At 43.1% G+C, this 16,187-nt stretch overlaps 1 protein-coding gene across 1 annotated transcript; it reads right to left on the bottom strand.

Annotated features, from left to right (window-relative positions):
- Window positions 1-566: 566 nt before the first annotated feature.
- Window positions 567-15,463, bottom strand: ntn5 (netrin 5). The gene is made up of 7 exons (XM_070993277.1): window positions 15,357-15,463; window positions 8,030-9,462; window positions 6,981-7,169; window positions 5,015-5,164; window positions 2,667-2,717; window positions 1,678-1,758; window positions 567-1,543 (listed from the first exon to the last, which is right to left on the bottom strand). The coding sequence occupies exons 2-7, from the start codon at window positions 9,450-9,452 to the stop codon at window positions 993-995; spliced, it is 2,445 nt and encodes an 814-aa protein (XP_070849378.1). The 5' UTR covers window positions 9,453-9,462; window positions 15,357-15,463; the 3' UTR covers window positions 567-992.
- Window positions 15,464-16,187: the final 724 nt, after the last annotated feature.

Genomic DNA, 16,187 nt, shown 5'->3' with positions numbered 1-16,187 from the left:
TACATGTGGGCAAAAGCAGGAAGTAATTTGAGTTGTGAACATGAAACAGATGCACAATGTTAGGCTCAGAATTGCTGAGGAAATAAATGCAAACGTGCTGTGTGTGAGTGGATTTTACTCAAATATTAGGAAATTATGAAGGACACCTGTATATTTGTTACCAGTTCAGAGCGATCTGAATTTAGTAAACTGTTTTTAAATTAATGTAATTATGTTCATTTCAAATTTCAGTAAGAAAACTAAAGAGTCATAAATGTTCCTGCAAGTTAAAAAAGCATTTATTTAACATGGCCACTGTGGTTTTATTTCAAATTTCTGAATAAGCTTTGGTTACATTTGTTGTGTATATGTGAGGTAGAATATTTACCATTTTAATAATTTTAGTAAATGTTCATATTCTGTATTTTCCTTTTTTTTTTAGACTGTAAAGTTTCTCTTTTCTGTGTGTGTGTGTGTGTGTGTGTGTGTGTGTGTGTGTGTGTGTGTGTGACATAAAGAATAAATATGATTCAAACAGGACTTCAAAAACATTTTTACAACACAAAAATACTGCGTGGCATTTCAGTCAGAGTTTAGTCAGACTTTAATTTTCAAAAGCTTCTTTCGTAGAAAATATTCAATTCTTCTCACTAACGTGTCAAATAGCACCAGTTTTGTCATCAGCGCTGCAGAAAGTTGACCTTTAACGAGGAAACGTGTGTGTGTGTTTCTTCACATTTTTAGATAAGCTGTGAACATCACATAACAGGTGTGTGTGTGTGTGTGTGTGTGTGTGTGTGTGTGTGTGTGTGTGTGTGTGTGTGTGTGTGTGTGTGTTTCTCTGAACTCTCTTGAACCCTGGAAGCAAAGTCATGCCTGTTTCTCCTGAGGCATTCAGGAAATTCTGGAAAAAAGAGCACTTTCCTCTCCTTACAGTTGTTCTCTTTTGTCTGAAGGATGTGGAGGATAAAAAAAAAATCTTCTTTCTACATCTCCTTGTGTTCTTTTATTTTTCATCCGTAACCTTGAGTAGAGCACACCAGAGCGGGTGTGGTTGGCGAGAGGGTCTGCTCTGTGGATTTAGCTTCACCGTCTGTGTGAGAGTGTGTGTGCTGCACCTCTGAGGTTTGAGTGTCTTTCTCAGTCAGTAGGTGAGGGGGGATGTACCCATACTGGGGCTTTGTTTGCTCCCTGTGGTCGTGGTTTTGATGGTTGTTGGGGGATTTTGGTGGGCAGCGGCCCCTCTTTTCCTGTCCCCGGAAGCCCCTCAGTTTGGGGCTCCAGTGTTCCCGCCACTGGAGGGCCAGAGTGGAGCGGTCCGCCACCAGGCGACTCTCCTCAGGACTCCAGCCCCGCTCCCCCTCCTCTGCACCAATCAGGAGGAAGGTCCGGCCCACGTGAAGGGCGGGGCAGCCGCAGCTAAGGTCACGGTCAGGGACCCAGAGGGAGTGGGGGCCCTTGCGTACGCGGGAAGCGGACCCCTCGCGGAAGACAGTTTGGACTGAGATGGAGAACTGCCACCAGGGACCTGAACGCTCCATCCCTCTCACCTGCACCTTCAGCACTGAGAAAGACACAGATGGAATATATATATATAATATTAATGACATATAATAACATTATCTAAAAATTAAGAAAAGCTTGGGAACTTTATTTTTCTGTTCTGACAAGGGGATAAATAAACAATACAACACCAACCGTAGTCCTTGAGACAATAAGTCTCCAAGTTCATCCTGACTTTAACCTGAGAGGGCTGGCAGTATGAAACACACTCCTCCGCTACAACAGAGAAAGAGATGGAGAGGGAGGGAGGGAGAATGCATCAGATGAGAGGGTATCATTTCATAGCATGCATATCAGCACATGTCTTTTCCCCTAATTACAATATGGCCGCTTCTATTTGTCATCACAGTATCCTGTGACTAACAGATGACCTCGCCTGCAGCAGGTGGGACATTCCTCAAGCCGCCACTAGGAGGGAGTGGTTAGCTGTTCTGTTATTATGGTCAAGGGATTATTTCATTTCACTGAAAATTGCTTGAACATTTTCATTTTTGAGCCTTTCACGCATCATTTATTGAATTACACTTTCTACTCCAGCACCTTTCCAGCTTGTCATTATTAACTAAGGAGATTTACAAAAAGATCAAAACCAATATATACACATTAAAAATAAAGAGCAATTAAGAGCATATGAGTGGATCAATGCAAAAGTTGGACTACAAGAAAAACAGACACTCAGAATAATAAGTATAATATAATGTATACTTAACATTGTGGGATGGATGATATGGATAAAATCATCTATCAAGATATGTGTATTTTTTTTGTTATTATTTAATTGTAAGATAACCATGAAGGAGTTTCTGTTTTGCTGAATTCTGTAAATCATCTATTTGAAAAATCAAGTAAATTCATCGCATTGATAAAAAAAAAAATCTTGTAAATCCAACATTGTCATATGTAAAAGTACATTACCCTCAATGACCAAATGCAGAGAGATACAGATAAAAGGAGAGTCATATCATTCAGTGTATGTTTCATTAAACTGTTTATTTCCTATTTAATGTAAAAATGTAAAATTTCCAACTGAGGAAAAGTGGTTTTTAAATTGCTAACGAGTGAGCATGACAACACACTGGATGATCACCTCAAACTCCATTAGATGTATTTATTGGTCTACTCACCGATGCTGTATTGTGGTTGGTACACTGGTGTTGGAGCGACCTCTTGGATTCCTGAAACATAAACACAGTTTCAGACAGGTGACAGCAGCAGATGCAGCTTCAGTCCACCTACACGAGCTGTCAGGTCGTGTGTGTTATGTGTGCTATGCTTCGACGCCTCTCGGTGCACAGAAGATAAGCATGTGTCAAAAACATGTGTGTGTGGTCCTCTTTTATGGGTTCGAAACACACACTCTGATGCTCACTTGGACACACACGCAGACACAAAGTTTACTTTTGGTAATTTAATAAGGTCACACCATCGCTTCTTGTATGGTTTTGTCTCAAACACTGAACAGAGTCTAATAAAGTTTGCTTGACTGTGTTATCATGAACTTGCAGATGGAAAATGAACAACCTTCTGATCTGTATGTACGTTATCCAGGCCTCTTGTAAAAGTGTGTGCGTGCGACAGTGCTGCCATATTTTACCAAGTTCACACTCCGTCCCCCTGTCCATGTCCTGTCTGACACAACTGGGCCAGTGACACCCTACACCCCCATCCAGCTGACTGTCCCCCACTTTTAAAACACAGGAAGCCCCTCTCTGTTTGTGTAAAGTCGTTTTTCAACATCTAGCTTTTCTACAACAGCCTTAATAAAAGAGGCCAAACTTTCACATATTTGATATTGCCTAAGCACAATAGTATATTTCATGTGCAATGCACATGAAATATACAGTATAAACAGGGAAAATATAAACCAACAAATATCTAATCAAAGAATAAATAAAACATGACAACAGTTTCTGACTGGATAATCTATCAATAAAATATATTAATTCAACTGTAAGCAGTTTGTTTGAGAAAATTAGCTTTATTACTGTATGTTCCACAGTTTGCAGGAATCAAATATATGTTTGACAAGGTGACTGTTTATCCTCCTCCTAGATATTTATATTGTAACAAATATTAAGTTAATTTACAGTCTAATTTATCAAAATATGTGATTTAAAAGAAGCTGAAATTGCATGAATTCCACTTGAGGCAAAGCTGAGAAAACAGCTAAACTGAAATCTGGTGAAGCGTTAGCTAAAGCACCAGCTAGCTTTCCCTTAGCTATGATTAGCTAGTTTAGCAGAGGTTTAGCTGGGGTGATTCTCCATCGTGGTTGGATTTAACAGCCTCATTTTATTACGTGGAACAATAAACTGACATTTTGGTAATTCAGTTCATCAGTATGGAGCTTTTTCAGTAAGTTGGCCTGAACAGTAGCTTTAGCTCAGGGTAGCTATGGCTATCTAGCCAGCTGGCTTTCCTTTTATATAGTTCTCATAGCTGTCTTGTTGTCTTCTCTCTCAATTTTGCCCGTAAAGTAGTGACTACTTTTTGCCTTTGAAAGCAGAGATACAACTCTGTGAACTTCCTCTGCTGTTTGGGGTATGGATACAAAGGTTCAATGGACGCTAACTTTAGGTTTAGGCTGGCTGCTGCGTGTCTTTTGGTCTGTCTGATGAGAGAAGGTGTTAGAGGTGGTGTTGGGGCTAAGAGATGCTATACATAGCCTGAGATGGTCTGGCAGTAAAAACAAACAAGGTTTTCTTTCACTCACTCCTTTCACTGGGAGAGTTATGAGTCTGGGCCCTGTGATGGGGGCATTTTGAGCTGCACAACAGGTGTGAAGCTCGCCGCCGCTGGCTCCCGATGTCACCTGATTGGGGCTTACACAGCATCAGTGCCTGTGTAGTTGTCGGCACTTGTGCGATTAGCCAGGGAAGCGCATGTGGATTAGCGCTCGTGGCTGAGGTTCGGTGTTGGCCAGCGCAGAGACATGAGTGGCAACAATCCACTTGATCTGACGCTGATCCCAGATCATCTGGAGATGAGGTTTCCCTGTAGTGGTCAGCTCATGTTAACGCTGCTATGGAAACCGTCTCCAGGGATGTTGAAAAGGGGACACGCTGGGAGATTGGGCCAAATTAGTCTGGACACCAGCGGCCCCTTTTATATTGAGCAACTACTTGATAAAGGCTTAGGGAGCTTGATAGGGGTTTTAATCCATTTACTGTAGGTCACCAGCAAATCAAGTTGAAGGAGAAATTAAAGAGTCACTTTGTCATGACTGACGACAAACTATTAAGACTGTGATTTATTTTAGAAGGGCGGTGCGCATCAAAAGCAAAGAGAACATCTTTTTTTAGAAAAGTTAAGACTCATAACCTATCGACAAAATAGGTTGTCACGATGACCCATATTTTCTGATCCAATGCCCAGTTGATGAAGATGATTGGTGCGTAACTCTTTTCATATGAAGGTCTAACTGACAGTTTTCCTGATTCTGAAAAACCACTAATACTGGAAGTTGACTTACGTATACAAGGTCGGAGAGGGGATTTGCCCTGTTTGTATCCCGGGGCACAGCGGTTACACCTGAGACCGATCACACCTTCTCGACACAGGCACTGACCTGATGTCTGGTTACACCAGCGACCCACTGCTCCCAAAGGGTGGCACTGACAGGCTGAAAAGGAATTAGAGAAGTGTTACTAATGTCTCATTCTCTGCAGTTTTTCTGGCCACTTGATGGCAGCAAAATGATCTGAACATCTACCAGACATATTATCATTGTATGAAGTTAATGTGTTGACATGTTAGCATGATTTTGCACCAGCAGATATGGAGCAAAATTTGCATTTATGCAAAGTTCTGCCTCTCTCTTATGTACGTCTAATGTTCACCCTCCTTTAATTTATCTGTTTTGGTCTCCATGAACTCCTGAGGGAATTTCTGCTAATTTAGCTGCTAGATGCTTCAATATGTGCATTAGCTAGCTGCTAACTTTGCTTGTCTGCTGTTTGGTGCCTGGTAAGTAACATATAGGGGTTATAGGGAGTTATTGCAATTACTGGAAGCAACACTGATGAGAGCTGTGAGACTCAACTAAAACAGTAAAATTGAAGAGTGCAAAACCGAAACAATGATCTGAAAAACGTTGAAATGGTATGTAGAGCTGAGTGAAACTGCAGGGCTTCCACATGCAAATGTTTCTTTTGTATGAATGTGAAACAGGGACAGAAACAAGCAAGCCTATGTGATTGAGATGTCCTGTTTTTGTAGAGAAGACCACACTAGGTTGCAACAAGAAAACAAGTTAAAAGATATATTAAGCAAAAACATGCCAGAGACTGTGGCTACAGCACAAAGGACATAGAGGACATTAGACTGAATGAAGAAAACCATCCATCAGTGACAGGAGCAGGGTTTAATCCTGCTTGACAGCATCCACCCTGAGACTGTCCTTGAGCAGCACGGCCTCTACTAGCACCATAAAAGCTATTTTCTAGGTGTCTCGTTGGGTAAACAAAGACAAATTCCTCCATGGAGCTTTCAGCCGGATGTCACATAGTCACATGGATGATACAACACTTTTAGCCCATAAAGATGGAAACATATCCTGTATTTAAATGCATTTATTTTCCCTTAATGTTGGCTGTTGTGATGCTGTATAATGATTACTGCCTGGATTTTTTTTATTTACCACTACTATCACAACATAAGACTGGATGAGAAAAGACAGACAGAGAGAGGAAGCCACACTTCAGCAGCTCTGTTCACACTCTAGTAATATTTAGACAAATCCCTACAATGAGTCCAAACAACCTGACTGGAGAAACTGAGTAACTGGCCTCTGAAGAGTAACTCAGTGAAATATAGCATCAATAAATTAAAGCTGCAATGGAAGATCAAGAAGACGAAGAAGATGGAAGATGGAGGATATGAATTTGCGGCTGGCTTTTGTTTCATACATAAAAAGTGATAAAATAGGTGGAGTTTTAATCATAGTTCATAATTTTTCATCCCGATGTCATGCTCAAAGAGACCCCATTAACTTTGGATATATTAGGCCCATGTTCCAGCTTCCACATGAGCATGCCAGAGTGTCACAGTCACTTAGGACATGTGACCAGTCAAAGGTCAGGGGTCACGGCAGATGCCAACCGGTGGTAACGACGGGGATGCAGGTGGCAGCTCACTGAGGTTTGGGAGTGTTTTTGAGCACATATCGCTAACAGGAATAGCTGCCCACTCTCACAATGTAACCACCCCATAAACACTTCTGTACGCTCGGACAGAGACAGAGTGGGCATGTAAACACACCCAGAGACAAGCCTTCAGGCAGTCAGACATAAACACTGTCTCTCACACCATGATTTGCTTTTCATCTTCCAGTGAGTTATTAAAGTCATTCACCCATGAGCACAAACAAGAATACACTTCCTTCTTCCCCCTAACCCTGTCCCAAACACACACACATACACACAGATCTAGTGACTGACATTGGCAGGCCTTGCGGTGGTTTAACGGCTTGCTGTGGTCGCGGGTGTATCCGTTCTGGCAGTACTGGCAGTGGCGTCCGGCCGTGTGGTGGCGACACTTCTGACACACACCCCCGCTACGCCGACCCGACTGCTGAAACACCTCCATGCTGAAGCGGCACTTGTTTGAATGGCCGTTACACTCACAGGCTGGATAGGGGAGAGAAATGGAGGATATCACTGTGAAAATGATCATCACAAGATCTCACGATTGGTTCCTTTTCGAAGGATAATTTTCAGGTTTGGGAGTCGGGAAACACATGAGATGAATGTTTGCATTCATTAATGTGTTCCTGAGCTCAAGTAGAATTATTGTTTATACTATCGTTGGTTCATAAAGTGGTGAACCTCTCTTCATCCTTGCTTGTAAACGGCTGATCCTTTAAAGGTTGCCCCTTTCATACCCAATCATGATGCTATCACCTTTTACCAGTGAACCTGTTTACCTGTGGAATCCTCCAAACAGGTGTTTCTCAGTCTTTGTTGCTCGTGTCCCAACTTGTTTTAAACGTGCTGCATCAAATTCAGAATAAGCATATTTTTAACATAAAAATCACTGTACAGGTTCAGCAAAGTTTAATTTAATGGCACAAACACACAAAGTTCAGTTTAATTGTCATGAGGAATAATGCTAATTTCTTCTGTGGCTCTGCTGGAGCTGAGAAAATAACCCAGATGATGGACTTGAACACTTCCAATTTATTATATACAACCTGTGTTACAAAATGTCAGTGTGGACAGATGTGGGTGTTTACCACTCAGGGAGGAAGGGTCTAACAAAAGACACTATGCACTTGCATTTTTTGAGAATTTTTTTTTATGCAATGTCAAATCCACTCAAATAGATAGAAGAATATATACCATACTACTATATGACGTGTAGATATTTTTTTTCTTTTCTAATGACTATTATTTTTAGTGTTCATAAGTGTTTGGGGTCTAACATATGGGGTCTAACAAAACTCAACTTTGGACAATATTTTTATTCAGGAACAGGATACAGGACTCACCAACACAGGGGTTGGGGTGCGTGGGTGTAGCTCGATGCCATGGTCTGTCGAAGTAGAAATCTTCGCACACATCACAGTCTGGCCCCGCCGTGTGATGTTCGCACACGCACACCGCCCGGCCTGTGTCATCACGGCGACACCTGGAAGCATGTCCGTTACATTTACACCTGCCGCCAACTTGCAGGTCCGACAGGGCCACAGGAGGTCGGACAGCAGAAATAAAAGCAACGGGCGGGGTCACATGCAGATTCCTGGAGCTTTGTTTGGCGTTGAGGTTATTGTTTCTCCTCTTCCTCAGTTCCCGGCCCTTGTTGCTCCTGCTCCGCCCCTCAACTGTCCAATTACAACCTTCACTGGGACAAGGCAGCCAATGATTGTTTTCCTTCTTGCGGCCACGCCCTCTACCTTTCCCGCCTTTCTTTGAAGAGGCGAACAAGTCCGTGCTAAAGCTATCACCCCCTTCTTTGCTGGTCACATTGTGTCCATCTTTATCATGACCTGACCCTTTATATTGACCCTTCCTTCCATGTTTGTCCACCTTCTCCCCTTTGTTCCTCCCCCTTACCTCTGAGCTTTTTGAGTCCCTGTCAAAAAATGCCAGTGTATTGTCTGTGTTTAATTTGTTGACTTGATGTCCAGTGTGCCCATTGTCGCCTGATCTCCACCTCAGAAACCCTGTCCCTTTGTCATCTTCTGCATTTTTGGACACCTGGTGGAAGACCACACGGATGTCAGTGGCTGTCACCCAGTCCTGGAGTGTGTGGCTGTGGTCAAAATCGGGAGAGGATGGCCGTCCATCCAGGGTGGAAAAGGCCAGCACCATGCCGCCCCTCTGCTTTTGCAGGGGGCGTGGATCTGAGCAGAGGGGCTCTGTCTCCTGGTGCCTTGTCTGGGCCACCGTCTGGGAGGGCAGCCCGAAGTTCCCAAGGCAGTCACTTGAGTAGTGCTGCATCGGCCTCCAGGTGCGCCCGTAGTCCATCGATTTCAGGATGGAGATGGAGATGGGGTCCGATGGCTCCCCTTGCTGGCAGAACTGTAAACTTATGTAGGTGATCTCGAAGCGGCGGCCGAGAGGTAGCGTGAGGACCCATTCTCCGGTGTCAGAACCTCTCTGAGCCATCCAGCAAGTGAGGTTGTGGGGGTTGTGGAGGTCTGTCAACGTGGTGATGTTGCTGTCATAGTCAGGCCCTTGTAGCGAGTGGCTAGCATTGACTGGTATGCCATAGGCAGCGTTGATGAACTCTGACAGGCAGTGTCGTGGGCGGCCGTCAAGGTAGTAGCAAGGGTCATGTGGTGAAGTCCAGCTCAATGGGGTGTGGGAAAGGGAAGAGAAGACAAGGGATGACGGAAGGAAAAGAAGGAGTAGAAGGAAAACAGGGATGAGAGAGGTGGAGGGGGGAGGGGAAAAGGGTAGGAACATCATGTCATCCAGCCTGTGGAAGGAAAAAAGATGATTTTTAAGAGAAAACCATGGGAGTTATATCATAAAACAAAAAGCACAAAGTGATTGATTTATATGACTTGCATTTGAAGCCAAAGACGGAAATCTAAGATAGACCACCTGTGTCTTTATTGAAAACACATGATACCAGCTCACTGCATCACTTAACTCCACCTTATTGGTTTTTGGTAGATGCCAGTAAAAATCTCATGCTGTAAAAATGTAATCTCCGATCTTCACAGTTGTGTCAGCCACTGGTTTGAACCTGTGACCTTGACAGCCCTTAAGAACGTATTCGTCTTAAAACTCCCCTCAACCCTGAAAAGAGTGGATGAATGCGGGGGAAGAAGGGCACGCACCCAGTGGGTCTGTCTGAAATTACAAAAAACATGCCCGACAGCTGGAGCTAAACCCTGAGCTGGGCCACATCCATCACATTTATGGCTCTTCTTTTCAAATCACTTTACCGTCGGTCAGTGCTGCAGCCGAGCGACGTGCCCGAGCATGAGTGGTGAGAAGCGCTGTTCAGCAGAAAAGAGGGTATGAGAAAAAAGACAGAAAAGAATGAAGAGAGGGAAGGAGTGGAGTTGGAGATTAGTCTTGAGGATGGTAGGAAATGATTTATAGATCGAAATGTGTGTTCGGCTTGAGCCCCTACATGGATACTTCCGTAGTAAAGACAAACACAGGCTTGTGTACGTCTGCACTGTGAACAAATCCCTTCCCGTCTTTTGCAACTGGTGATGAGTGTAATTTATTCCTCTGTCAGGATTTGACACCTGAGAGCGTTAATTTTGGCATGTGGACAAAATGAACAATGCATGCACTCTCTCTGGAACCAGTGATTTATTGTTTTTATCGCGTATTCATGTACGCAATAAAAAGGAGCGAATTCTCAGCAAGCACATCTTTGACTTGTTTCTTGCTCAGAGGGTTCAACACCTTTCACTTTTACTTTTGGGTCGTTCTGGTTTCTCTCCTTCAGAGGACTGTCATTTTCTCATCAATAACTACCTTCCTCCTACATTTTCAAACAACTTTCCGTCTGCTCTTCCGTCTCCCTGCCCATCTATCACCTGCCCCCTTCATTCTGTTCTGGGAATATTCTTAACTGCTGCGAGATTGATGATGTCCTAACAAGCGTTTGACACTGACAGCAAAGTCAGCAGGGCTGCATAAACCAAACCCATAGGAGAGGATGGGGCTGAGAGCCTCTCTGGCCTCGTCATCCCGCTCAATTAGCCTACGACCGAAATATGAGGCTTCCCTCAGGGACCACACAGCTCTGAGGGGCCTGCGAGGAGGCCACAGCACTCCCTCGACTGCCTCGGACAAACTGCTCTGCTGCTGACCTGCACAGGCAAAGACACGCTAGAAAGTGGACCAGCCAAACAAGGTTGAGGACAAAAGCTAAGATCAGGCATATCAGGCGACCCTCTTTTGTGGTGTTGCTACAGGAAACGCTACAAGCAGAGGGTGTAGTGATGAGCGGTCTGACTGTGACCCCGGGGCCACCAAGCCACATTCCCGGGGTCCAGAATTCCTCGGTTGGTCATTCCTGACGTGTCGAGACATGCCCCACGGGAACCCGAACGGACTGATAAAAAGCAGGACTTACAGTTGATCGGGTGATTAATTTGGTCTCTTGTTTCATATGGTGTCAATATCCTGGTTGTATAAGAGGGGAAGAGAGTGTGAAAGGGGATTATGAGCAGGGTAAAGGTTATTAGAGGATTCAGGGAAGTGCTGGAAGAATTCGCTATGGATGAAGAATGACGAGCGAGCGTAGGCGGGTGGGGGTTCAGGGTTGGGACGAGTGAAAACCCATGAGGCTGGAAGAGAAAGGGGGCGGTTGTTTAACATTCCCATGACATGCACTTGCTCTTGTCTTTGTCACATTACATGACTAATTAAACATCGGCCCATTACAACCACTTTGATAAATGGATGCTCATCTGAGAGAGGCCCCTGAGGTTTTTAATGCGCCCCTCTAGGCCAAATCCAGACTCTCTTCCAGATCATCTGTCTGGCACCGCCACCAGAACCCACCGGATATGGTTTCAGCGGTTTTTCTCTACTGCTTTGCGTGAATTTCACACGACCAGAGTGTCCGAAGAACATTTTAAAGTGCCGCTTTAATAGAAGAATTATTGTACAGCATTTCTTTTGTTAATGCATACAGGACTACAAATAGCACGTGTTTGAAAGAGGCCATCACCCCCTTTTCTTCCTCCCCAGTAAACCTCAAGTTGAGGTTTAAATGACAAAAAACAACCCTTAAAAAACACAAAAAGACTCAATTTTGGAGACATAACGCTTCAGCAGGAAGGTTTTGAAATAACTTGGCAGCAATCTCTGTCTTTCAAAAAGCTTATACAGCCAAATAGTGGTAAGATGAGATCAACATCTCCGGCGGGTGATCTTTAGAAGCAGCTATGCTTGGCTGGCAAGGGGCTGGAAAAATACTTGCTGACAACCTGGGGGCATGTTTACAGCATAGTCGAACAGAGGAGAGCGAGGAGAGCGACGCTCATGTTCGTGCTCTACAGTGCCTATTTATTTTCCTAATGTAATTCTCCCTCTATTATTCATCATGCTGAAATTTGTCTTGAGGAACTTGAGGAAGCCAAAATATTAGGAAGAGAAACAAGTGCATTGTTTTACGGTTTGGTCAAGGCCCCCTGTGACGGCTTACACATTTTATTGACTTATGACACTGAATCAAGGCAGATTTTATGTGGCGACTTGGACATTTTTTCAGTGCAAATATAAAATGCAAAAAACTTGTTTGCAAGTACTCACTCCCTCCAAGTCTGTATTATACAGTAATATATACCATATTTTTAAGAGTATGATGGGGTATCAGAGGGAAATGTGATTCCATCGGTTATAAAATGGGAATAATGATCGGAAGACGCAAGAGGAAGCACATCTTTATTTTGTCTAATTTATTTATTTTTATCCATCCATTCTCTTCTATGCCGCTTATCCCTTTCAGGGTTGCGGGGGGGCCGAAGCCTATCTCGGCTGTCAACGGGCGAGAGGCGGGGTACACCCTGGACCGGTTGCCAGCCGATCGCAGGTATTTATTTTTATGTATTTATGTATTCTCAGTGGATGTTGCAAAGCAGAGAATTTAAGAGAAAAGCACAAAGAGCATAAGAGAGTAAAATATGATCGCCAGTGAAGAGCAACATGGAAATTTCTCCGTGTCTTGACTATAAATTCACATTTTTTAGCTTTATTCTGCTGCATCAAACTCTTTTTACTGTGATTTAGCATGAAATGTGGACTTCAAGTTGCAGAAATAAAGCGTAGAAATGTCTTGTGTGTGTGGTATTCTCTCTTGCTACCTGTTAACGCTCTATGGCCTGTTCACACTTTAGAGCTGTGGGCCTGTCTGGGTCTGTTGCCGTTCTGGTGAGCAGATGAGCTGGATTTGGCCCGTCTCACACATTTTAACATTTCTCGTCATGGGCAGCAGCTCTGGCGAGCAAGACGGAGGCAAATATGTTAAATTCAAATTGCTTTGCTACTTGTTGATGAGTTTCACAAGACTAAATTGTGATTTGCACAAATAAACTTCAGTTTAAAGAGACAGTTTTAAATCGGGCCAATGGTCGCTGGGAAGATTTCCCAGGGTCCCGCGCTGCAGCTCTGCTCTAAGACATGGAGCCTTTAAATAAATATGATCAATTATATAAGCTCTCTCTTGTATCCTACATGTTTGAAGCTGAACCAAGGCACCTGTTGTTGCATGTTACCACGCTGACACCTTTGTTAATTTGCAATTGTCCTCAGCCGCTCAGAAATACAACACTGGGCTTCAGCTGAGAAGAGAAAGGCTACGTATGCGGTCTGTATTCTCAAACTGCATTCCTGCCTGCACAGTCGAAGCCCATGTGTGTGTTATTCCACACGGAGCAGATTCCAGGAGCTTCGTTTTAGGTGTAATAATCTAATTTTAGTGGGGCAGCCCCCGGAGGTGAAAGCAGCAGACAGCACAAAATGGATTATCACTGCCTGTATCTTTAGCTAAAGGCCTCTGTCCTTCACGTTTGCACCTCCAACAAACTGCCAATGCGGTGCATGAGCGGGGCTCCCAGGGGCCAACTGTACCTCCACAGACACATGGAGGGTGTCTCTGCCTCTGCATTGACCCGTGAGCCCCGCTTACTTCATTTTTTGAATAAAGAAACACATGTTACCCACTTGATATTTGAAAGCGAGTTTCCTGTCAATTCTCCACCCCCCTCCCTTTACAGCCTCATACAAGTTGGCAAGACGCTCTCCAGCAGCTCCAGCTTCACATGTTGATATTGAAAAACAGATGGAAATGAAATCATTGTGATTCCATGTTACAGTCACGCCAAAGTCAACCTCGGGCATGATGGAAATGAAAGTAAGGCCTGTGGTTGTAATTGCATGTTAATTAAATTCACACACTGTAATACAGGAGGTTAATAAAGAGGAGCAGGCAGTAACAAACAGGAAAACACTGCAGAACAAAAACAAATAAAAAACAACCATCATTTTTGTTGCCTAATTTATTATTAAAATTGGATATCAGATTATAAAAAAAACAAATAAACAACAGCCTGTTATAATCAATTTTCATCAGCAAGGCCCTGACTATAAAACTGCATGACCTAGAAATGTGCGCCCATATATCGTTAAAAAAAAAGAGCCTTATGTGTCTATTAAAGCTAATACTGTATATTTTCTCATGAATCCAAGTGCTGCAAAGGGATTTTAGGAAAGCTAATCAACTACAGACTGACCTTAAAGAAAACACCCTGCAGTCACGCGCAGGTTGCGGGCGTTGCATTGAAAGGACGTGAGAAAAATGAATCACTTGCTTCGGTTCATTAAACACAAATGTTTATCATATTTAGCGTGTTTACTTTGGCGGGAGCTAACAGCGAAGCCCGGAGACTAATTACCTCCATGCTGCACAGCTAATTGCACTTGTTAAGCAGAAATTGGCTGCAGCCAATTAGCTTTATCTCACAGACAGGAACGCTAATATTTACAGTGTAAGGCTATCACTGCTTGATCAAACAACTTCATTCAGACTTTTTTTTTTAAATTGATAATTATCATCCCATTTGTTTGACATTTAAAGTCCAAGTAATTAAAAATGGTGTCATTGTCGTGTTGTGTTCAAAGTTTATGTTTTCATATTTTATTTAATCTGCAGCAGAAGGACACTGATACAAATCAAACATATCATTTGCTTATAATTATGTCATGATAAAGGTGGCATTGTCCCAGCGGCAACATGCAGTCACATTTTGTGTGAAAAAGTAGTGAAAGTTTAGGATTTATAAGGACATTCTGTCCTGATTTTTAAAGAAAAAAAAAATGTCAGTTTTGGATTTATGCTTACATGAGTTGTAAAGAAAACAAACATAAATAAAACTAGACAGCAAAATTATCCATTTGACCTAAAAACAATCAAACACTGTAGAATAAACGTAAATAACCAAATATTTATATCTTAGAATGATGTATGACAACAAATAAAATCTGTGCTTCGATGCTCGTCTATCGGCTGAATTTCCAAAGATAAGCTGAGCAGCGATGTCGGAGAAACTATCAGGCTACTGGTTCCGTTTGGTAAATTATTAGATAGCCTATGACCTGAAAACACCGTGACCGTGGTAAATGTTCCCCTGATGCAATTCTAAAATAACATTTGGCAAATCGATTTCTGTACATATCTGCCTGATCTTTGCCGTCTGTTACTGTACCAAAAAAAAAGAAAAAAAGAACCCACTGTCTTTACGCGCGACCTCAGCAGAGATAAAGGCTCCCAAACAGCTCAGAGATCAGACTCCCGGCCAATAAACATTTTGAAAGAGGAAGAAATCAATCCCAGCTCACCATGTGAGTCCCACTGATTCTCCTTCTCCTTACTTCTGCTCCTGCGGTCCCTCCTGATCATGAAGAGAAGCGCAGCAAGTGTCCGGACATCCAGCTCCGGCGCGTCTGCAGGGGAGCAGAGCAGAGGACAGACCTACCGAGAGGGGGCAACACGCCGGGTACGGGAGGAGGAGGAGGGGGGAGGAAGACAAATTAACGGGATCAGCTGGGAGGTGAGTCTCTCCTTATAGTAACTGAAGTGAGCCAAGTGCTCCCACCTCTAGAGGAGGCGCATCCTGCCTGACGCACAGCGCACCTCCGCCAAACTGGCTCACAGTTATCCATCAAGCTCAATCAAGTTTACCAGTGTATTACTATTTTCTTTGCTGATTTCAGGTTTGAAATATTTCGGACAGTCTAACGTCGATACTCACCGTGTCTTCTTGCTGCATGTCATCCTAACTGGCCTTTATGTCGGTATCTTATTGACCTTTTCGCCTCTAAATGACAGTAAATAATATAACATGTTGCCTGGTGCCAGCACATGTTTTCACTGAATCTCAATGGCAAACTTATTTCTTTCTGTTGTTAAACTCCACATGTCATTTATTCAATGCAAAGTATATTTACTCAAGTACTATAAGCAAATACAAATTAGAGGTACTTATGTCTTACTTCAATAGGCTATTACCCTTTAATGCTACCGTATACTGTTACTTCACTGCAGGGAAATATTACAGTTTTTACACCACTACATTTTTTAGTCACTTTGTATATTATGCTGGTAAAACAGGGGTCATTGATTACTTTTACTGTTGATACTTCAAGTAGTAATACTTTTGTACTTGGTGT

The sequence above is a fragment of the Chaetodon trifascialis genome, chromosome 23 (genome assembly GCF_039877785.1).
Source record: "Chaetodon trifascialis isolate fChaTrf1 chromosome 23, fChaTrf1.hap1, whole genome shotgun sequence".
NCBI classification, from domain to species: Eukaryota; Metazoa; Chordata; class Actinopteri; order Chaetodontiformes; family Chaetodontidae; genus Chaetodon; species Chaetodon trifascialis.
This window is presented reverse-complemented; position numbering and strand designations above follow the sequence as displayed.